A 24,291-nucleotide genomic window follows, 5' to 3' on the forward strand; every position below is an offset into this window, starting at 1 on the left:
TCCTGTTTGAAGCAGTTATTCCATATATATATATATACACAGTATACATTATGTAAATGATGTATTGGTCTGTTAATATTATTAACAGTGTCTGTTGGTATTGTTATAATTTTCGCCCTGTCACAGAAAACATCTGAAGAGATTGTGGGCTGGGGAGAAGGGCTTTCTTCCTGAGAAGTTCCATAATCCCACTTCTGCAGTCAGTGTGGTGAGTGGCAGCACATTCCAATTCCAGAATGTTCCACAGAATGATTGGGAATGTTAGTTGTTGTGTCAACATTTTTAAGAGTCATATTTTGGAACTACATGCAGGCTGCCATCACAAAATACTCCGGATGGCAAATAGCATTTACTTTGTGGGATAAGACAACCTTTCTTCTTCCTTTCAGCCCATACAATTGTCACGGTCGTTGTAATGGATGGACCAAGGCACAGCGGGTATGTGAATGCTCATTTTATTTAACACGAAAACAAAACAAGAAACCAATGAACGGACAACAAACAGCCTTGTATGCTCACACAGCAATACAAAGAACAATCTCCCACAATCCCCAAAACAAACAAACTCCTAATTATAGGACCTTCAATCAGAGGCAACGATAACCAGCTGCCTCCAATTGAAGGCCCCAATCCCAAATACTAAACATAGAAATAAACACCCTAGAAACAGACATAGAACTGTACAACATAGAACTTAACCAAAAACCCCGGAAACATAAATAAAACGCCCCTCTACATAAACACACACAAAACCATATAAAATAAATTCCCCCTGCCACGTCCTGACCAAACTATAATAACAAATAACCCCTTTACTGGTCAGGACGTGACAACAATACATAGTTAGAAGGGGATATATAGGATGAGACATAAACAGTCACCTCCAAAATTATTGCCAATCTTGATAAAGATGGGCAAAAAAGAATGTATAACATACGTAATAAAAATACAGAGCTATATTATTTGATAAAAAAATACAAATGTATGCTTTTTATTTATTTATTTTATTTAACCTTTATTTAACTAGGCAAGTCAGTTAAGAACAAATTCTTATTTACATTGACAGGGGCCTGGGATTAAAATAAATAACTAAATACAATATAAATATAGGACAAAACACACATCACAACAAGAGAGACAACACAACACTACATAAAGAGAGACCTAAGACAACAACATAGCATGGTAGCAACACAACATAACATCAACATGGTAGCAACACAACATGGTAGCAGCACAAAACATGGTACAAACATTATTGGGCACAGTCAACAGCACAAAGGTCAAGAAGGTAGAGACAACAATACATCACGCGAAGCAGCCACAACTGTCAGTAAGAGTGTCCATGAATAAGTCTTTGAATGAAGAGATTGAGATAAAACTGTCCAGTTTGAGTGTTTGTTGCAGCTTGTTCCAGTCACTAGCTGCAGCGAACTGAAAAGAGGAGCGACCCAGGGATGTGTGTGCTTTGTGGACCTTTAACAGAATGTGACTGGCAGAACGGGTGCTGTATGTGGAGGATGAGGGCTGCAGTAGATATCTCAGATAGGGGGGAGTGAGACCTAAGAGGGTTTTATAAATAAGCATCAACTAGTGGGTCTTGCGACGGGTATACAGAGATGACCAGTTTACAGAAGAGTATAAAGTAATGCAGTAATGTGTCCTATAAGGAGCATTGGTGGCAAATCTGATGGCCGAATGGTAAAGAACATCTAGCCGCTCGAGAGCACCCTTTCCTGCCGATCTATAAATTATGTCTCCGTAATCTATCATGGGTAGGATGGTCATCTGAATCAGGGTTAGTTTGGCAGCTGGGGTGAAAGAGGAGCGATTACGATAGAGGAAACCAAGTCTAGATTTAACTTTAGCCTGCAGCTTTGATATGTGCTGAGAGAAGGACAGTGCACCGTCTAGCCATACTCCCAAGTACTTGTAGGAGGTGACTACCTCAAGCTCTAAACCCTCAGAGGTAGTAATAACACCTGTGGGAAGTGGGGCATTCTTCTTACCAAACTACATGACCTTTCTTTTGGAGGTGTTCAGAACAAGGTTAAGGGTAGAGAAAGCTTGTTGGACAGTAAAAGAGCTTTGTTGTAGAGCATTTAACACAAAACCTGGGGAGGGGCCAGCTGAGTATAAGACTATCATCTGCAAATAAATGAGAGAGCTTCTTACTGCCTGAGCTATACTGTTGATTTAAATTGAGAAGAGCGTGGGGCCTAGGATTGAGCCTTGGGGTACTCCCTTGGTGACAGGCAGTGGCAGAGACAGCAGATTTTCTGACTTTATACACTGCACTCTTTGAGAGAGGTAGTTAGTAAACCAGGCCAAAGACCCCTCGGAGACACCAATACTCCTTAGTCTAGAATGGAATGGTCAACCGTATCAAAAGCTTTGGCCAAGTCAATAAAAATAGCAGCACAATATTGCTTAGAATCAAGGGCAATGGTGACATCACTGATGACCTTTAAGGTTGCTGTGACACATCCATAACCTGAGCGGAAACCAGATTGCATACCCGAGAGATGGTAATACAATTGTTCAGAGAAAAATATTTTGTTGAAGTAATAAAATAAATTCTCAAAAAGATATCTGTGAAAATGATTTACACACCCACACACACAGTTTGACAGTGCATGTTCCGCTTACATATCAGGAAATACATACACTGAGTGTATACAACATTAAGAACCTGCTCTTTCCATGACAGACTGAACAGGTGAATCCAGGTGAAAGCTTTGATCCCTTCTTGATGTCCCTTGTTAAATCCACTTCAATCAGTGTAGATGAAGGGGAGGAGACAGATTAAAGAAGGATGTTTAAGCCTTGAGACAATTGAGACATGGATTGTGTCTGTGTGCCATTCAGAGGGTGAATGTGCAAGACACAAGCCTTAGCTTGTGCGAGCCAGAATGGCTCCTAGAAGCAGGAGCCTATCTCTCGCTTCTGTAGAGCAGGGGGTAGGCAACCCTGTTCCTGTAGTGCCGGAAACACTTCAGGATTCTGTTCCACCTAGGCACCACACCTGACCAACTGAGCTAATTGATCAGTTCAGTGATTGCCTAAATTCAGCACACCTGGTCTCACAGGTCGGTTAAATCCAAATCATGAAGTGCCTGTGTTACTCCTGGGTCCTGGGGCCCCCCCTGAGTTCACCTTTAGTTTTTTTGCCCTAACACTACACAGCTGATTCAATTAATCAAAGCATGATGATGAGTTGGATATTTGAATCAGCTGTGTAGTGCTAGGGCAAAAACCAAAAGGTTCACCCAGGACTGAGTTTGGGAAACCCTGCGCCAGTCTATCGCAAGGCATGTAATACTTTATTTATACAGAAGGTGGCAGCATTTCACTGGATTTGAATGACAAAGATTGTGTGGCAAGTACACGTCCTATAGAATGTAACTCTTTGACTGTCTAGTTCAGGTTACAGCACTTGGATCGGGATGATTTTCGCAGACCACTACCACAACAACCCTGTCATGGTGTGTTTCTGCCATCTTCTCCTGGAGAGACAACAGAGGACCACAGAGGCAGAATCGTACCCCACGTTCAACAACACACCTTCGCCAGGTCAGTTAATGTCAAGATGTCATGAACACAGCTGCAGATCAAAAGAATGGGATGTTTGCAAGATAATTTAGTGTAGGTTGAAGTTTCTCATCATGTGAGTGTGTATTAGACTAAATAGTCCTTGAGAGATCAGAAGGTTCTGAGAGCACAAATCATACTAACCTCCAGTGGTGTAAAGGACTTAAGTAAAAATACTTTAAAGTACTACTTAAGTAGTTTTTTGGGGTATGTGTACTTTACTTGACTATTTATATTTTAGCAATGATATTTACTTTTGATACTTAAGTATATTTCAAATATGTGACTTACACTTTTACTTGAGTAATTTTCCACTACTGTATCTTTACTTTTACTCAAGTATTACAATTATGTACTTTTCCCACCACTACAAACCTCAGTAGCCCAAAACAGACTGTCGATCAAAACAGACAAATGAGCAGATCCTGGACGCCTCAACTCATACAAGTGACATTTTGGACCTGAAATATAAACGCTAGGACACATAATAATTATTTGTAGATCATGTCAGTCTCTCTCTAAAACCACTGGGTTGTAGATTCAGCCTGTGGAAGTTCTCTCTAATACCACTGGGTTGTAGATTCAGCCTGTGGAAGTTCTCTCTAATACCACTGGGTTGTAGATTCAGCCTGTGGAAGTTCTCTCTAAAACCACTGGGTTGTAGATTCAGCCTGTGGAAGTTCTCTCTAATACCACTGGGTTGTAGATTCAGCCTGTGGAAGTTCTCTCTAAAACCACTGGGTTGTAGATTCAGCCTGTGGAAGTTCTCTCTAATACCACTGGGTTGTAGATTCAGCCTGTGGAAGTTCTCTCTAAAACCACTGGGTTGTAGATTCAGCCTGTGGAAGTTCTCTCTAATACCACTGGGTTGTAGATTCAGCCTGTGGAAGTTCTCTCTAATACCACTGGGTTGTATATTCAGCCTGTGGAAGTTCTCTCTAAAACCACTGGGTTGTAGATTCAGCCTGTGGAAGTTCTCTCTAATACCACTGGGTTGTAGATTCAGCCTGTGGAAGTTCTCTCTAAAACCACTGTGTTGTAGATTCAGCCTGTGGAAGTTCTCTCTAATACCACTGTGTTGTAGATTCCGCCTGTGGAAGTTCTCTCTAAAACCACTGGGTTGTAGATTCAGCCTGTGGAAGTTCTCTCTAATACCACTGGGTTGTAGATTCAGCCTGTGGAAGTTCTCTCTAAAACCACTGGGTTGTAGATTCAGCCTGTGGAAGTTCTCTCTAATACCACTGGGTTGTAGATTCAGCCTGTGGAAGTTCTCTCTAAAACCACTGTGTTGTAGATTCAGCCTGTGGAAGTTCTCTCTAATACCACTGTGTTGTAGATTCCGCCTGTGGAAGTTCTCTCTAAAACCACTGGGTTGTAGATTCAGCCTGTGGAAGTTCTCTCTAATACCACTGTGTTGTAGATTCAGCCTGTGGAAGTTCTCTCTAATACCACTGTGTTGTAGATTCAGCCTGTGGAAGTTCTCTCTAACACCACTGTGTTGTAGATTCAGCCTGTGGAAGTTCTCTCTAAAACCACTGTGTTGTAGATTCAGCCTGTGGAAGTTCTCTCTAATACCACTGTGTTGTAGATTCAGCCTGTGGAAGTCGGGTCAGGCGTCGATGGATGCTCCTCTACACCCTGATGAAGAACCCACGACTGATCCTCCTGAGGAAGGACAGGACCTCCTCCAGTCCCACTGACCACCAGGACACTGTGGTCCAAGCCTGGCTGCTGGCCTCTCAGACCGAACAGATGGGACAGGCACCAGAGACGACGGCCACAGCAGTTACATCAGATCAGACGACGGCCAATGGGCAGGCATTAACTGACTGATTCTGCGCATGGCTTATACATGCGCAGCCTGAAATAGTGTAGTACAATAATGTGATATAACATTTAGTAGGCCTACACACATTTCGAGGACACCTTTTTGGCTCATAAGTGCTACATTTGATACATTGTAAGAGCTTGGCCTGTAGTATTGTTTTGTATGTGTTGAATCATGGGAAATGGGGATAACTGGTCAGTTGAAGAACTGAAATGTGTCTTCTGCATTTAACCCAACCCCTCTGAATCAGAGAGGTGCCAGGGGCTGGCTTAATTGACATCTACATCTTTGGCACCCAGGGAACAGTGGGTTAACTGCCTTGCTCAGGGGCAGAACAACAGATTCTTACCTTGTCAGCTCGGGGATTCAATCCAGCAAACTTTCGGTTACTGGCCCAACACTCTAACCACTAGGCTAATATGATTAACGCATTATAAATTCGGAAATACCTACATAATTACTCCTACTGTGAAAAATGATAGGATTTTTACCTCATAATGGTCCATTTGTTTTTTAGTAGGCCACATAGCCACAGGAAGTAGAGGTGCTGAGGGTGTTGCAGCACTCTCTGAAAAATCTGAATAAAAAATATACAGTACGAGTCAAAAGTTTGGACACACCTACTCATTCAAGGGTTTTTCGTAATGTTTTACTTTTATCTACATTGTAGAATAATAGTGAAGACATCAAAACTATGAAATAACACATGGAATCATGTAGTAACCAAAAAAGTCTTAACAAATCAAAATATATTTTTATTTGAGATTCTTCAAAGTAGCCACCCTTTGCCTTGATGACAGCTTTGCACACTCTTGGCATTTGCTCAACCAGCTTCATGAGGTAGTCACCTGGAATGCGTTACAATTAACAGGTGTGCTTTGTTAAAAGTTAATTTGTGGAATTTCATTCCTTTTTAATGCATTTGAGCCAATCAGTTGTGTTGTGACAAGATAGGGGTGGTATACAGAAAATAGCCCAATTTGGTAAAAATACCAAGTCCATATTATGACAAGAACAGCTCAAATAAGCAAAGAGAAACGACAGTCCATCATTACTTTAAGTAAGACATGAAGGTCAGTCAATACGAAACATTTCAAGAACTTTGAACGTTTCTTCAAGTGCAGTCGCAAAAACCATCAAGGGCTATGATGAAACTGGCTCTCATGAGAACCACCACAGGAAAGGAAGACCGAGTTACCTCTGCTGCAGAGGATAGCTTTCCCTGTAGCCTTCCCTGTAGATCAGTTGGTAGAGCATGGTGTTTGCAACACCAGGGTTGTGGGTTCGATTCCCACGGGGGGCCAGCACAGAAAAAAAATGTATGATATGTATGAAATGTATGCATTCACTTCTGGATAAGAGCGTCTGCTAAATGACTAAAATGTAAATGTAATAAGTTCATTGGAGTTACTAGCCTCAGAAATTGCAGCCCAAATAAATGCTTGACAGAGATCAAGTAACAGACACATCTCAACATCAACTGTTCAGAGGAAACCACTACTAAAGGACACCAATAATAATAAGAAGAGACTTGCTTGGGCCAAGAAACACGAGCAATAGACATTAGACCCATGGAAATCTGTCCTTTGGTCTGATGAGTCCAAATGTGAGATTTTTGCTTCCAAAAGCTGTGTCTTTGTGAGACGCAGAATAGGTGAACGGATGATCTCTGCATGTGTAGTTCCCACTGTGAAGCATGGAGGAGAAGGTGTGATGGTGCTTTGCTGGTGACACTGTCTGTGATTTATTTAGAATTCAAGGCACACCTACCAGCATGGCTACCACAGTATTCTGCAGCAATACGCCATCCCATCTGGTTTGTGCATAGTGGGACTATCATTTGTTTTTCAACAGGACAATGACCCAAAACACCTCCAGGCTGTGTAAGGGGTATTTGACCAAGGAGGAGAGTGATGGAGTGATTGCATCAGATGACCTGGCCTCCATAATCACCCGACCTCAACCCAATTGAGATGGTTTGGGATGAGTTGGACCGCAGAGTGAAGGGGAAGCAGCCAACAAGTGCTCAGCATATGTGGGAACTCCTTCAAGACTGTTGGAAAAGCATTCCAGGTGAAGCTGATTGAGAGAATGCCAAGAGTGTGCAAAGCTGTCATCAAGGCAAAGGGTGGCTACTTTGAAGAATCTCAAATATAAAATATATTTTGATTTGTTTAACATTGTTTTGGTTCGTAAATGATTCCATATGTGTTACTTCATAGTTTTGATGTCTTCACTATTATTCTACAATGTAGAACATTGTAAAAAAATAAAGAAAACCCCTTGAATGAGTAGGTGTATCCAAACTTTTCACTTGTACTGTATATACATTTAAAAACGTTTTTTTTTTAAACAATGTTTTCTTCTCACAAAAGTAGTACACTGGGCCTTTACTAGTATTAGCGGACCAATATAGATGTCTGTAGCTCAAGCAAAAAAAATGTTTCAGCATCTCTGTTTTGGCAAAAAAGCTAGTTGTATAATGATGAACAGTATCTTGCAGCATTCAATAGTCATTCTAATGGGATACAGAAAGAACAATACTATGTCCTCACATTAAAGGTGCAAAGTTATGGGCAAAGACACAAAACATTCACATCAAATTCAATATTTTTATTGATCAAATGACATGGAAAACAACCCCTTTTTATGCAGTATTAATTTACCATCCTTACAAACCACTTAAGGTAAATGTACATTGCTGTATTGTACATAGGCTGGTCATTCAGAGTAGCGCAACGGTCTAATGCACTGCATCTCAATGCTTGAGGCGTCATTACAGACACCCTGGTTCGATTTCAGGCTGTATCACAACCGGCTGTGATTGGGAGTCCCATAGAGCAGCGCACAATTGGCCCGGTTCGGCCGGTGTAGGCTGTCATTGTAAATAAGAATTTGTTCTTAACTGACTTGCCTAGTTAAATAAACGTTACATTTTAAAAAATATATATGAATAATAATCATCCAGGTTTGTACCTGTAGACTTTCCATCACCATGAAGAAAAACAATGTACAATACAGTAATTGAGTACATTGAGACATCAAGTGGTTCGTGATAATGTGGCTCGGTTGGTAGAGCATGGCGCTGGCAATGCTAGGGTTGTGGGTTTGAATCCCATGGGGGACCAGTATGACAATGTATGCACTCACAACTGTAAGTTGCTCTGGATAAGAGTGTCTACGAAAAGGAATGAATATACGATTTCACATAGTCAAAAAAAAAAAAACATCACAAAAGTAATGCGCTGGGCCTTTACTAGTCATGTATTAGCAGACTGAAATAGAAGACTTCAGCCCCTGCAACAACAACAAAAATCTGCACCCCCAAACTACTTCCAGCAGCTATCGTATGCCACACGTATTGTATATAGGCCACAGTCAAGTGCATTTCTATTTGGTTGCATCAGTGATTGTAATTGAGTATCTTTGACTTGAAAATAAATAATTACATTTACGTAAATGTATTACAATAAAATAAATCACATATTTACTGAAAGCTGCCGTGATCGCCGATAATTATTACGTTTGGCCACCTGAACTTGAGGACACGTGGGCACGCTAACGCTCATTTCGAAAACAGTTCTGAGGAGGCAGTGACCCAGCGAAGTGTGTTAATTGATTGAAGCTAATAACAGTCCCAGGTAATCGGTATTGCTAACCAGCCAATGTGAAATACAAAGTATTATACGTCCTTGGACTTTTAACAATAGCCATGTAGCTAACGTTACTTTGAAGCCTGGATACTTTCGTTACGCGAACTTCCAGCGAACGTTAGGCGCTAGTTAACGTTAGCAGACGTTGGCTAGCTAGCTATCATGTTTTAGCCAACAACGTTTAAGGCTGTATAGCATATTCGTAGGCAGTATTATAGTGCAAGGACTGACTTTGGATACAGTTGCTCAGGACAATGGATGTTTATAGGAGAAGTTACTTTGAAAAACATGTTTGACCGCCCAAAGATCGGCGGCTTCCCGTGACAAGTGCCACACTAACGTTGTTCATCCAGTTCAACCTACAATCAAAACAAACTTGCGTAACCTTCTAAACATCTCTGCTGCAATCGCTACTTTTGTTTAGTTGGCTAACCACAAACACTGGGAAGCTGTAGCCTAAGTGGGCAACACGTATAGCTAGCTAGTTATTGAGCTGGTTATATCTAGACAACGGTAACTTGGCTACATATCCGCAGCTGAAGAATTTAAGTTAGCCAGCATATGTTTCAGTAGTTGAGGCCTTGGTAAGTGTGTATAATTGTGTGTTTGGTGACTAGAACATAACTGACTTGGCTATCTAGCGCAATGATTGGACATTCATTCTAGTCATAATTTAAGTTGGTTCCATTTGTTTATTTGTATTTAACGGGACTCATTTTGTGTTGACACTGACAGCTGTCTTCATTATGTTACTGACCAGGTGTTAGGATGTCTGACGATCTGATGAAGAAGATGCTCCGGGCTGTCCTCCAGGCCAATAAGAACGGGGTGTCCATCACGCGGCTGCAGGGGGAATACAGGTCGCTGACTGGGGAGTTCATCCCTGACCGAAAGCTGGGTTACCCTTCACTGGAGTGCTTCCTCCGCAGTATCCCCTCCGTGGTCAGGATGGAGAATCGCATGGGGGAGGTAAGGCCTACCTCCCAATGAACGGGCGGCTGGTAGCCTCTTGATTTAAAAGCACTGGGCCACTAACCGAAAGGTCGCTGTTTTGAATCCCCGAGCTGACTAGGTGAAAAATCTGCCTGTACCCCGCAGGAGCAAGCAGCATATCCCTTGTGTTTCTCCTGTAGATAATGTGCTTCGCTGCAGTCTGTCAAGAAACGGCCCACATCGCTCAGCTGGTCGCCCGTCAGAAGTCCAGCAAGAGGGCACCTGGCAGATCCCAGATGCTGAACTGTCGGATGAGGTCGAAATTGGCTTCAAATTTTGTGTTCTATGGTAGGTCTCGTCTGTCCTTGTCCCAGTCTGCGTCATCTGAGAATGGCTCTTTTCTGAATGTCTTTCCTCGATGGCCCAGTTTACTATTCCTTTGGGAACTTTGAATTCCAACAAAAAGCGAAGTATAATGCCCTTTCAGACCAAAATGATATTCCTCTCACTCCTGAGTCTTTGCACATAAAATCAGTGATTGAAGCAGGATGCTATCATCGCTGACATCTGCCTCTTCCATCTCTCCCCCCGTCTCCAGAGAAGCCTCGGACGTCCCTGCGTCAGCCCGACCGTGCTCCAGTGCGCTCCGGCTGGAGCCAGCCTTACTCCTCCATGGGGCCCCCACGGCCGCGGAGCTACAACAGTGGGGGCTTCAGTGCTGGGGGAGACATCAGGAAGATGTACAGCCAGCATGACGACCGGGCCAACCCCCCTGCTCCGCCACCGCAGAGTCAGAACAGGGAGCCCGTCGCTGAGAGGTGAGTGGAAGGAACACATGCTTTAGTATGAGAGGTGTGGAGGGCATTAACACACAGCAATGGTTTGTGACGTTATACCGTATTCGACATCATGTTATTGACATGTGTTCTCTGCGTTCAAATAGTACCACCAGATGTTACTATCCCTCTTATCTTTCTTCAGACCAGTCAAGAAATGTACCTTTTCTTCTAGACTGGTGAAAGAAGTCAACCATCACATTTCGAATACCACCCAAAAAGCTCCTGGTAAGTCTCAAGTGGGACCCACCTTTCTCCAGTTGGAGATTTGGCTAATTGCATGACAGCTGATTCATGGTGGAGATTTTGTCTGAAATCCCAAAGACTAAGATTATTTCTCCTAGGAAGTGTCTGCTATGTCTCCCCCTAGAGGGCATCTGGTTACAGTGCCCTCTGTCCTCTGAACACTAGTGGTGGTAGTGTTACTGTACAAAACATTTGAAAACGTTTCCACCCTACTGAACATGACTGTGGCTGGCGTACTATGTATTAATAACATGCCATCGTTTCATCCTATTTCCCAGCTCTCTCCAGTTTCCCAGCTCTCTCCATTACCATCAGTAACGTCCCTCCTCCTCCGACGCCCAAAGCCCTTCAGCCGGGAGGCTACAACCCCCAGGTGGTGCAGAGTCGGATCTCTGAGGTGCTGAAGAAGTACTGCAGTGGTCTGTGGCTCTCCAAGCTGCCCTCTGTGTACCGGGACATGTACAACCAGGACCTACCTGGCCAAGCAGTCATAGACCTGGAGAACTGGACACACATCTGCTCAGTAAGTATCTGGTGGAAAATCATATTATCTTTGTTTCCCTTCTATCAGCAACAAAAGGAAATGTTTTGAGATGGTAGAATAGTTACCACTTTCATCCCCCCCCACACACACACATATTTATAGAACATTAAAAAGTCTCACTGTTTTACTGTGGTGTTTTATGTACTTTAAAAATGCACTTTGATGCATCGAGTGACACTTTGTGTTTCAGGTTGAGAAGCCTGTTAGTACCAATCGAGCAGATAGGCTGGTCTACCCCCCTCAGCCCAAACCCCCCAGCCCTGCTCTCTCACCAGTCAAACCCCCAACGACTCCTTATACAGTAAAACCAGCCACAACCCTCCTAGCCAAACCCATCACTACCGCTCCAGTCAAACCAGTCACCGCCAACCCAGTGAAACTGGCCCCTCTATTCTCACCGAGGAACCCCTCCTTGAACCAGAGACAGACTTCGCCCACTCCACCGGCCCCCTCGTGGAAGCACTCCCCGACCCATACCCCCACCTCTCCAACTGCCCCCTCTACCTTGTGGAAGCCTTCTCCTTCCCACCTACTTCCTACGTCCACCTGTAATTTGTGGAGACCCTCCCCTACTTCCACCTCGCCCTCATGGAAGCCAACAACTACCCCTTTCTCCCCTACTCCCCCCTCCCCCACCTCCCCTACTCCCCCCTCCCTCATCCCCACCTCCCCTACTTCTCCCTTCCTCACCTCCCCCACATGGATGGCCTCCCCTACCCCCACCACCCCAATCCCCCTCTCCCCTACAGCGGTGAGCATCCCTGTGGAGGGGTGCCTCAGACTGAAGGAGCTGCTGTCTAAATACAGCCATGGCCTGTGGGCCCACGCCCTCCCCAAGCTCTACCAGGAGACCTTCAAGGTCCCCTTCCCAGAGGACATCCTGGCCAACCTGTCTCTCTTACTAGACATCTGCACCGTGGAGTACCCCATGGCCGACAACAAGAAGAAGGCCATCCTCTACGGCCCCACCACCGAGTACAAGGCCAAGGTAGGGCTGCCTGTTCCACTCCAGAAATGTTATTTAATTTATTCGGCGTTTTATTCAGGAGGTCATATATCGGAGTCATTTCTGATTCCTCGAGTCGGGAATCGACTCTTGAAATTGATTCCCTCCCAAACAACATGAGCCAGGTCCAATAGAAGAAACTGGTAGAGAACACTTTGGCACAACTGTAGTAAGGTGTGTTGTTTGGACATGCAGGTGAGCAGCACCCCGTCCTCTCCGTCGGGTTATAAGCTCAACAGCACCCCCATGGTTCCTCCTCTGCTGCTCCCCAAGGAGGAGTTCCCCTCAGTGCTGGTGGTGGAGGCAAGCAGCACCGACCAGATCATCCTCAGGTAGCTTATTTCTTTGGTCATTTTATTTATTTTTATAAATTGCTGGTCAAATTTAAGGGGATGATTTTTTTTTTTTGTCTTCGACATTGCAATTTCAAGGGCATTTCATGAACTTTTCAGGGCATTTTGCCGCCTAAAGCCTCTAATTTCCTGTTTAGAAGATTCCCTCCCCTGCAATATTTCCTGCTGCTTCTGGAAATCCTCCAACCTGGATTTCAGAAAAACCTGAAAACTCGCGGAAAATGTTGGGAATTTTCCTCTTCTTACTCAGGTACATAGGCGAGGGCTATTCTCAGGCCCTGGAGACAATGGAGGAATCCATGAGTACCGTCTACAGCCAGCTCAGCGCTCCGAGGCTCCTCCCCTTCCCCTCGGCTGGCAAACTAGCGGCCGTCAAAGTGGAGGGGGGCGAGGAGGTCGTCAGGGCCCAGGTCTGTGAGGTCATGACCGACAAAGTCAAGGTAAGGACAGTCTTGGAGAGGCAAGCTCAATGGAGAATCTCCATTGAATGTTCTGTTTAGTCCAAGACTAGGCTTAACCGGTGTCTAGGAAATCTCCCCTATACGTTTGTGAAGCGCTGCAGGGAACTGAGACAAAACACGATTAGGTGGCGAGAAGTTGAACCACCATTGGCCTATTGAAATGCAGTGGAAAGAGAAGTGTGCTAATGGGTTCGAAGGGCCTCATGAGGATACTTTTCTGCTAACTTTTTAGTTGGATTTGACAGTATAGTGTGGAGAATGAATAATCATGGGAAGCAGGAAATGAGGACGTTTTATTGGCCCTTCCTATGCTAGACTTAGTTGCAGGTGTCCAGTCCACGTCACCTACATGGCCCTGTGTTTATAACCAGATTTGTCGCCCCTCTGGAGTTTTAAGTGGACCGCTAGCCCAGTAACCAGCCGTGCGGTAGTTCTACTAGAAGACTGTACCTTGTATGTTTTCAGTCCACAGAAAGTTCAAGGCCCTGTTTATAACCAGACGGTTGTTGTTGTTGCTCTACAGGTGTACTACGTGGACCATGGCTTCTCTGAGGTCCTCAGTAGAACCAAACTACTAGAGCTGCAGAAAGACTTCCTCAAGCTGCCCTTCCAGGCGACTACCTGTACACTAGCTGGTAACCAAGTTCAACTCCCATTTCCCCTGTCTCTTCTGAGCGTCGCAACTACAGTGTGTCCATGAAAAGAATTTGTTTGTGTGATGGAGAATACAAACAGTTAGCTAAATGTAATGTGTATTTACACATGTCACGTCACTACAGTTGGTGGTATTCCACGTTCTGGTGAGTTTAATCTGCTGTCTTTGTCCTTTAGGGATCCTCTCAGATCAAAGTACCTCGGGGGTGTAGTATGGGGCAAGAGGTTCATTTTAATCGCTCTCGCTCTTTTTCCATCTCTCTTTCTCACTCTCTTTTCTCTCTCCCTCACGCTGCTGTCACCATCTTTCTCCCCCTCTGCGTCTCCCCCTCTGCGTCTCCCCCTCTGCGTCTCCCCCTCTGCGTCTCCCCCTCTGCGTCTCCCCCTCTGTGTGTAGGTCTGGAGCAGTTCAGCTCGGAGCTCTCTGTGCTGCAGACGCTGGAGTCCCTGGCCGTAGGTAAGATCCTCCTGGTGGAGCTGCTGCAGCACGACGCTGACCCGCCCCAGGTGGTGCTCTACGACACGTCGCACGATGATGAGGTCAACATCAACGCTGTCTGCCTCAAGGCTCTGCAGGACAAGGCCATGGAGAACCCTTTACAGGTTGTTATAGGTTTTCTAGAGTATCCATTTTTCCTTTCAATGCACATTTGATCAATTTGCATGGACGGCATGCTGGGAGCAGCACAGGGTCAGCCTTGGACTGGAGCACATTTCCGGGTTAATGGCCTTGTTCTATGGCACACCGGCAGTAGGTAGCACATGCAATATTGTGTTCTGTCCTTCATCCATCTGAAATGCATGCGTTCCCATCCTGTTTTCTCTTGCCGTGTTAAGTAATCTACCTCAATCTCACTGTAATGAGGCTTTATTCTCAGTTAGGCGTTCATGAATATGTAGTGCCATGTTGTCCCTTATTTCTTAAGTATGGAGTTTGAATGTGTCTGTGGCTTCTCCTCCAGGTCAACAGTACCTAAACTCAGCAAAAAAAGAAACGTCCTCTCACTGTGGTTATTTTCAGCAAACTTAACGTGTAAATATTTGTATGAACATAACAAGATTCAACAACTGAGACATAAACTGAACAAGTTCCACAGACGTGACTAACAGAAATGGAATAATGTGTCCCTGAACAAAGAGGGGGTCAATCAAAAGTAACAGTCAGTATCTGGTGTGGCCACCAGCTGCATTAAGTACTGCAATGCATCTCCTCATGGACTGTACCAGATTTGCCAGTTCTTGGTGTGAGATGTTACCCCACTCTTCCACCAAGGCACCTGCAAGTTCCCAGACATTTCTGGGGGGGGAATGGCCCTAGCCCTCACCCTCCGATCCAACAGGTCCCAGACGTGCTCAATGGGATTGAGATCCGGGCTCTTCGCTGGCCATGGCAGAACACTGACATTCCTGTCTTACAGGAAACCACACACAGAACGAGCAGTATGGCTAGTGGCATTGTCATGCTGGAGGGTCATGTCAGGATGAGCCTGCAGGAAGGGTACCACATGAGGGAGGAGGATGTCTTCCCTGTAACGCACAGCGGTGAGATTGCCTGCAATGACAACAAGCTCAGTCCGATGATGCTATGACACACCGCCCCCAGACCATGACGGACCCTCCACCTCCAAATCGATCCCGCTCCAGAGTACAGGCCTCGGTGTAACGCTCATTCCTTTGACGATAAACGTGATTCCGACCATCACCCCTGGTGAGACAAAACCACGACTCGTCAGAGAAGAGCACTTTTTGCCAGTCTTGTCTGGTCCAGCAACGGTGGGTTTGTGCCCATAGGCGACGTTGCCGGTGATGTAAGGCAGGACCTCACCAGACAACAGGCCTACAAGCCCTCCGTCCAGCCTATTGCGGAGTCTGAGCACTGATGGAGGGATTGTGCGTTCCTGGTGTAACTCGGGCAGTTGTTGCCATCCTGTACCTGTCCCGCAGGTGTGATGTTCGAATGTACCGATCCTGTGCAGGTGTTGTTACACGTGGTCTTCCACTGCGAGGACGATCAGCTGTCCGTCCTGTCTCCCTGTAGCGCTGTCTTAGGCGTCTCACAGTATGGACATTGCAATTTATTGCCCTGGCCACATCTGCAGTCCTCATGCCTCCTTGCGGCATGCCTAAGGCACGTTCACGCAGATGAGCAGGGACCCTGGGCATCTTTCATTTGGTGTTTTCAGAGTTAGTAGAAAGGCCTCTTTAGTGTTCTAACTTTTTATAACTGTGACCTTAATTGCCTACCGTCTGTAAACTGTTAGTCTTAACGACTGTTCCACAGGTGCAAGTTCATTAATTGTTTAAACCCTTTACAATGAAGATCTGTGAAGTTGTTTGGATTTTTATGAATCATCTTTGAAAGACAAGCTCCTGAAAAAGGGACGTTTCTTTTTTTTGCCGAGTTTATATGAATGTGTCTGTGGTTTCTCCTCCAGGTCAACAGTACCTATATGAATGTGTCTGTGGTTTCTCCTCCAGGTCAACAGTACCTATATGAATGTGTCTGTGGTTTCTCCTCCAGGTCAACAGTACCTATATGAATGTGTCTGTGACCAACGTGTGTTCTGACGGAACCATCTTCTGCCAGCTGCCCTCCCGAGGTCGGGTCAAGCTCAACGAGATCCTGGATAAGATCGAGGCCTTCTTCATAACCCAGGTACATGAAGACAGTTGGGATAATCACACCATTCTTTTTTCTTGGGGGGGGGGGGGGGGGGACAAATTGCTGTTACACATATAGCCTAATAATGTTATGGGATTTACAATATGTTGTTGATCGTCTCTTCGCCAGGTGACGTCAGAGTCTCTGGTGTCCACTCCGTTCTGTGGGAAGTGCTGCCTGGCCCGGTACAAAGGAAGGTGGTCCAGAGTAGAGGTAGGAGACTGTAGAGAATAAACTACATGGGGAAGACTTGGGCACATGGAAGGAATGCGTATCCCAATGGGATGTTCTTTGACAATGCATCTTTTCACCCCAAAATAAATGAATAGTGAAACCGAATGCGTTTCAAACCTATTCTCTGCTCTATTCTGCGCTGTGCTTGCTTTTACCAAACAGTATGTCTGTGTACCCCTGTCAGATCACCAACCTCCATGGTAGCAGAGTGCTAGATATCAAATTTGTGGACCTGGGAGTCCCGGCCTCTGTAGAGGTCATAGAGCTGAGAGAGATCCCTCCTCCGTTCCTGCACGAGCTCATGGTCATCCCACCACAGGTCGGACGGAAAGACCCCTGGCTTTATTGATGATTGATCCCTTGTGTTCTCTCCTGTTATCTGATGTACAGTTTGCGCTAGGTTATCTGTACGCCATGCGTGCCTGTACGCAAGCAAATGTCCCTATGGGATATTAAAGTATGCTACTCTCTTCCTAGGCGATCAAGTGTTGTCTGGCAGAGCTGGAGGTGGGGGTCTGGACTCCTGAGGCTGTTCTCTGGCTTAGAGGTGCTGTAGTCAACTCTATGGACTGTAGCATGAAGGTACGTCAATCTCACACACAGATCTCATTTAGTCATTTTCCTGTACAGAAAAATGCCCCAATTAAAGTATATACAGTCCATTCGGAAGGTATTCAGACCCCTTGACTTTTTCCACATTTTGTTACATTACAGCCTTATTCTAAAATGGATTAAATTATTTTTTTCCCTCATCAATCTACACACAATACCCCATAATGACAAAGCGAAAAGTTTTTTTTTTTTTTTGTGTGCAAATTTACAAAAAATAAACACCTTAATTACATAAGTATTCAGACACTTTGCTATGAGACTCGAAATTGAGCTCGAGTCCACCTGTGGTAAATTCAATTGATTGGACATGATTTGGAAAGGCACACACCTGCCTATATAAGGTCCCACAGTTGTGAATATTATTATTTGACCATGCTGGTCATTTATGAACATTTGAACATCTTGGCCATGTTCTGTTATAATCTCCACCCGGCACAGCCAGAAGAGGACTGGCCACCCCTCATAGCCTGGTTCCTCTCTAGGTTTTGGCCTTTCTAGGGAGTTTTTCCTAGCCACCGTGCTTCTACACCTGCATTGCTTGCTGTTTGGTGTTTTAGGCTGGGTTTCTGTACAGCACTTTGAGATATCAGCTGATGTTAGAAGGGCTATATAAATTTGATTTGATTTGACCCCAAGGACACAGTGGCCTCCATCATCCTTAAATGGAAGAAGTTTGGAACCACCAAGACTCTTCCTGGAGCTGGCACCCGGCCAAACTGAGCAATTGGGGGAGAAGGGCCTTGGTCAGGGAGGTGACCAAGAATCCGATGGTCACTCTGACAGAGCTCTAGAGTTTCTCTGTGGAGATTGGAGAACCTTCCAGAAGGACAACCATCTCTGCAGTACTCCATCAATCAGGCCTTTATTGTAAAGTGGCCAGACAGAAGCCACTCTTCAGTATTTCTAAAAACCTGTTTTTGATTTGTCATTATGGGGTATTGTGTGTAGATTGAGGGGAAAAACAACTACTATTTAATCCGTTTTAGAATAAGGCTGTAACGTAACAATGTGGAAAAAGTGGTGGTCTGAATACTTCCCGAATGCTCTGTATCAACTGTTTTTGGACTGCAGGTGTGGTAACAGCTATCTGAACAGAATGTTCAGAATGTATTTTGGGAGGAAACTGCGGTCGGCACACTTTTAAACAAAGAACTATTGAATTTGCTTGCCTCTGGCAGCAATATATAATGCTTGAAAAAGTGACGCCTAGACGAGACTTGATTAGACATTAGAAGCAGGTGTGATCCACAGCTGGCGCAATGAAACAATTGGGCCACAGCTGTCCTCATTAGCATAGCTTTCATCAGCTTTCAGAAGCCACAAACTGAAAGTAGGCACACTAGAATGTCGAACTTGAGAAGAATAAAAAATAAATAAAATATAGAGCCTTTCATGTCCAACTTGGACTGATTTTTAACCCTCGTCACCTAATATATAAAAGCACTTTGTAAAGGAAAAAGCTTCATAAAATGAACGTTTAATTTTCCTTCTGTACTGTTAGATCTTCAAGCTTTCTAACTCTCCTTTGCGCTGTAGCTCTCCAAGCTGAACTTTAGAATGAAATGTTATTGATTCTCCTATGTCATGTCCTTCTCCAAGCAATTTTCAACCCTCTCCTGTTCTACAGATCTCGATGCTGGACGAGGCCAAGCTGGTGCACATCTACCTGTTTATCTCTAAGGGCTCCCAGGATGTCACCAACAGTGTTAACCACCAGATGGCGACCTCTGGCCTATGGAAGCAACCCGGACCCCAGAAGGACGGCCTCCCTACCCCCAGTTTCCTCGACAGCCCAGCCTGCAGCCCTATCCCTGTCTCCACCAACACCCCCAGCCCTCTGGATGGTGCCGGGGACGCGTCAAACCCCACTTTGGTCACCTCCGCTTGGGGAGAGAAGCAGCTGGTGCTGCCCCCTCTCTTGGAGCTTCCCCAGGCGGGCCAGAACATGGACGTCTACGTGTCTGTGGCCTGTCACCCAGGACACTTTGTGCTGCAGCCGTGGCAGGTAACCAGTTCAAGAGAGCTGTCAAGGGTAACATCCCAAATGGCACCCTATTCCCTACATGGTGCACTACATTTGCACAAAAGTAGCACACTATGTAAGGAAAAGGGTGCCATTTGGGACTCTGCAGAGAAATGGTTAATGGAGTAGCTTAGTCTTTAGACATTGATTTTGCTTGGTCTTGGTGATCATGTGTGTTTGTATATTTTAGTCAGTATTGTTGAACTCGCGTGACAGGGATTTCTCTGCCAATGAAATCCTCGGGAAGGCTGCCCGAAGTCCAAACTGTAAAAAAAAATATTGCTTTCAGTGTGAACGAAGACGACTAAAACCACAAAGTACGTAGAAAAGATAATGGTGCTATATATACTGCTCAAAAAAATAAAGGGAACACTTAAACAACACATCCTAGATCTGAATGAAAGAAATAATCTTATTAAATACTTTTTTCTTCACATAGTTGAATGTGCTGACAACAAAATCACACAAAAATAATCAATGGAAATCCAATTTATCAACCCATGGAGGTCTGGATTTGGAGTCACACTCAAAATTAAAGTGGAAAACCACACTACAGGCTGATCCAACTTTGATGTAATGTCCTTAAAACAAGTCAAAATGAGGCTCAGTAGTGTGTGTGGCCTTCACGTGCCTGTATGGCCTCCCTACAACGCCTGGGCATGCTCCTGATGAGGTGACGGATGGTCTCCTGAGGGATCTCCTCCCAGACCTGTACTAAAGCATCCGCCAACTCCTGGACAGTCTGTGGTGCAACGTGGCGTTGGTGGATGGAGCGAGACATGATGTCCCAGATGTGCTCAATTGGATTCAGGTCTGGGGAACGGGCGGGCCAGTCCATAGCATCAATGCCTTCCTCTTGCAGGAACTGCTGACACACTCCAGCCACATGAGGTCTAGCATTGTCTTGCACTAGGAGGAACCCAGGGCCAACCGCACCAGCATATGGTCTCACAAGGGGTCTGAGGATCTCATCTCGGTACCTAATGGCAGTCAGGCTACCTCTGGTGAGCACATGGAGGGCTGTGCGGCCCCCCAAAGAAATGCCACCCCACACCATGACTGACCCACCGCCAAACCGGTCATGCTGGAGGATGTTGCAGGCAGCAGAACGTTCTCCACGGCGTCTCCAGACTCTGTCACGTCTGTCACATGCTCAGTGTGAACCTGCTTTCATCTGTGAAGAGCACAGAGCGCCAGTGGCGAATTTGCCAATCTTGGTGTTCTCTGGCAAATGCCAAACGTCCTGCACGGTGTTGGGCTGTAAGCACAACCCCCACCTGTGGACGTTGGGCCCTCATACCACCCTCATGGAGTCTGTTTCTGACCGTTTGAGCAGACACATGCACATTTGTGGCCTGCTGGAGGTCATTTTGCAGGGCTCTGGCAGTGCTCCTCCTGCTCCTCCTTGCACAAAGGCAGAGGTAGCAGTCCTGCTGCTGGGTTGTTGCCCTCCTACGGCCTCCTCCGCGTCTCCTGATGTACTGGCCTGTCTCCTGGTAGCGCCTCCATGCTCTGGACACTACGCTGACAGACACAGCAAACCTTCTTGCCACAGCTCGCATTGATGTGCCATCCTGGATGAGCTGCACTACCTGAGCCACTTGTGTGGGTTGTAGACTCCGTCTCATGCTACCACTAGAGTGAAAGCACCGCCAGCATTCAAAAGTGACCAAAACATCAGCCAGGAAGCATAGGAACTGAGAAGTGGTCTGTGGTCCCCACCTGCAGAACCACTCCTTTATTGGGGGTGTCTTGCTAATTGCCTATAATTTCCACCTGTTGTCTATTCCATTTGCACAACAGCATGTGAAATGTATTGTCAATCAGTGTTGCTTCCTAAGTGGACAGTTTGATTTCACAGAAGTGTGATTGACTTGGAGTTACATTGTGTTGTTTAAGTGTTCCCTTTATTTTTTTGAGCAGTGTATTTTTTGGGAGTATAATCTTTGCGTATTGACAATCCCCTAAATAAAAGCTAGACAGGGAGAATTGAAAGTTAAAACAACAATGAATATAGCAGTATATATTTTATTTTGTTTGTGCAAAAGAACACCATATTAGCCATGATTTGTCTTTTTTTTTTTAATTAGTCAATTAGCTTTAAAACAGCAAAAATGTTATTTTAGCTCCATGGCAGAATATGTATAATTGCATGAAATTTGCAGTAAACTGCAATATTTCTCTTAGATGCATAGGAAAATGTATACAATCGATGCATATCTGTATTCCTAGTCATGCGAAATCCATAGATGAGGGCCTAATGAATTTATTTAAATTGACTGATTTTCCTCATATGAACTGTAACTCTTGCATGTTGCGTTTTTATATTTGTGTTCAGTATATTTGAAATGTGTCAAATCAAACTCAGGACCTGTACAAGCTGGTGGTGCTGATGGGAGAGATGGTCCTTTACTACAACCAGAGGGAGGAGACCCCGGGGCCCGGAGATGTACAGAAAGGAGAGGTCTACGCCGCCAAGGTGGACCATAAGTGAGTGGACAGATTAAGTTTTGGAGGCCTCCACGGTTTTAGTTTTACACAACTATTGACTTCATCGTGTTTTTAGTCCTAGATGATTTATGGGTTTTGTGTTGTTTTCACATGGCTGAGGCAACTATATCAACATGAAATGTGTCAAATAAATGCATGAATGTTTCGTTCACCCTTTCCCCTCGTAGTTGACGCTGTTGGTCAAGGGTGTTCTCTCCAACCGCCTGGGGTCTGTGCGTGACCGCTGACCTCTCTCTGTGACCGCTGACCTCTCTCTGTGACCGCTGACCTCTCTCTGTGCCCACAGTTGGCACCGTGTGCTGGTGAATAGGGTTCTGTCCAGCGGCCTGGTGTCTGTGTACGAGCTGGACTATGGTAAACACGAGCTGGTTAGCTGCACCCTGCTCCAGCCCCTCATCGAGTCGTTCAGACAGCTGCCCTTCCAGGGAATCACCGCACAACTGGCTGGTGAGTACTGGACAATGGGTAATACTGTGCATATAATGAATGTGTGTCGAGGACATGCAATTCTCTGTTGGAATAGTCTGACTGGTGACTTGTAGTTTTATCAACAGTGTATTTCTATCTTGTTGACCTCTAACCTCTGCTGCTATCTTGAACACGTCTTGCAAAAGAGACACACACACACACACACACACACACACACACACACACACACACAAAAAGACAGTCAGACAAACCTGTATAAATAAAGATTGAATAAAATCGAATAACCCCTCTTCCCTCCCCAGGCGTGGAGCAGCGTGTGTGGTCGGAGGCGGCGTCCATTGTGTTCCGGAACCACGTAGAGAAGAAGCCCCTGGTGGCCCAGGTGGAGTGTGTGGTGGAGGCGGAGCTTCCCTGGGACAGGAAGGTGATTGATTTATTGCATTTATTTGAGAATGACAAACATACATATAGCCAGTAGCGACAGAAATTTCAAAAAGGATAACACTGGTTGCCTCTGAAATGGCACCCTATTCCTTACATAGTGCACTGCTTTTGACCAGGGCCCGTTTCAGACAACCAGAGCCCCCATGGGCCCTGGTCAAAAGCAGTGCACTACATAGGGAATCGGGCGCCATTTTGGATGCAAACGCTGACTTATTTCCGTTGTGCTCCAAGGTGATAGTGTACCTGGTGGACACTTCTCGGGAGGAGACGGACATCTGGGTCCACAACATCATGGCTGACTTTCCAGAGGAACAGAGTACCGCCGCGTAGAACCGGACTAGACAGACCACATAAGACTGTTTGTGGTATCCTTATACCACATAGGTAGAACTCTGCCAGAGTCTATCACATACGCTGAAATGATGCACACAAGTCACAAAGATCTGCCAGAGTGTCCCAGGTCATTGGGGAGCCTGCGTTTATGCAGGAGCCTCGGTCTATCAGCTTAGCACTGTGTGAAGCATAGAACTGTGATTTTTCTTATCGTATGGGGGGGATGAATCTATTTGCCGTGTGTGTGTGTGTGTGTGTGTGTGTGTGTGTAGAGAAAGGGATTAAACAACAGTACCCACCCCATCGATCTCTGTAGCAGGGTATGACGTTCAAGTGTAATATAAAAAAAAAGTGTCCTTTATCGTTCAGTTTCGATCTTCTATCAAATACTTTGCGTAGAAAGTTCTTTGATTTAGTTATTATTCAGCGCCAACTTTTGGTCTTGCAGTTGATCTGTTTTAAGCCGTTTGTCCTAACTTGTGATTTGTTTGCCTTTTACTTAAATTATTTGAGTTTAAATATATTTAAGTTAAATTGTATGTAATTCGTTGTTCAATACCTTGACTTTTGAAATGCGTGACATTTATTTGACTTTGACACTTATTTTGCTTTTTGTGTGTGATATCCCACAGTACCAACTTTACTTTTGAAGGAAATGGCTCAAATGGATGAATGTAGACTTGGCTGAATAAATTGTTCATTAAAAAGCACAACTTTGTTATACATTGTAATATTCATTACCAATAACAGCTCCTAAGCTGTTTATACCGTGAGTGGAATATGAAAGAGTTCTGTTATGAATTTAGTTCAATTAAAACAATATACGAAATGGTATTCAAAGACTAAGGTTTTTATTCTTTACGATGAAAACGCACTATTGTTTTTGCTGCTGTTCTGATGCACCGGTAATGTCTACTACTGGTATTGTAAATGGCGCT

At 45.0% G+C, this 24,291-nt stretch overlaps 1 protein-coding gene across 1 annotated transcript; it reads left to right on the forward strand.

The window, feature by feature from the left end:
• The first annotated feature begins 120 nt into the window (after positions 1-120).
• LOC115191843 (tudor domain-containing protein 7A) lies at positions 121-23,610 on the forward strand. Its single transcript, XM_029749804.1, has 22 exons — positions 121-208; positions 390-438; positions 3,422-3,573; positions 9,833-10,041; positions 10,206-10,353; positions 10,604-10,823; positions 10,987-11,069; positions 11,366-11,610; positions 11,822-12,619; positions 12,833-12,969; positions 13,241-13,430; positions 13,975-14,086; positions 14,503-14,708; positions 16,627-16,761; positions 16,897-16,980; positions 17,186-17,320; positions 17,479-17,583; positions 19,241-19,618; positions 22,005-22,126; positions 22,434-22,594; positions 22,879-23,000; positions 23,252-23,610. Exons 2-22 carry the CDS (start codon positions 416-418, stop codon positions 23,348-23,350), a joined length of 3,864 nt encoding a protein of 1,287 aa, XP_029605664.1. The 5' UTR covers positions 121-208; positions 390-415; the 3' UTR covers positions 23,351-23,610.
• Positions 23,611-24,291: the final 681 nt, after the last annotated feature.

This window comes from Salmo trutta, chromosome 4 (assembly GCF_901001165.1).
Source record: "Salmo trutta chromosome 4, fSalTru1.1, whole genome shotgun sequence".
Taxonomy (NCBI): Eukaryota; Metazoa; Chordata; class Actinopteri; order Salmoniformes; family Salmonidae; genus Salmo; species Salmo trutta.

Coding starts and splice junctions, on each gene's coding strand:
- LOC115191843 (XM_029749804.1), top strand. CDS start 416: ATGGATGGACCAAGGCACAGCGG. Junction 11,611..11,821: donor ACTGGACACACATCTGCTCA/GTAAGTATCTGG, acceptor TTTGTGTTTCAG/GTTGAGAAGCCTGTTAGTAC. Junction 12,620..12,832: donor CCACCGAGTACAAGGCCAAG/GTAGGGCTGCCT, acceptor TTGGACATGCAG/GTGAGCAGCACCCCGTCCTC.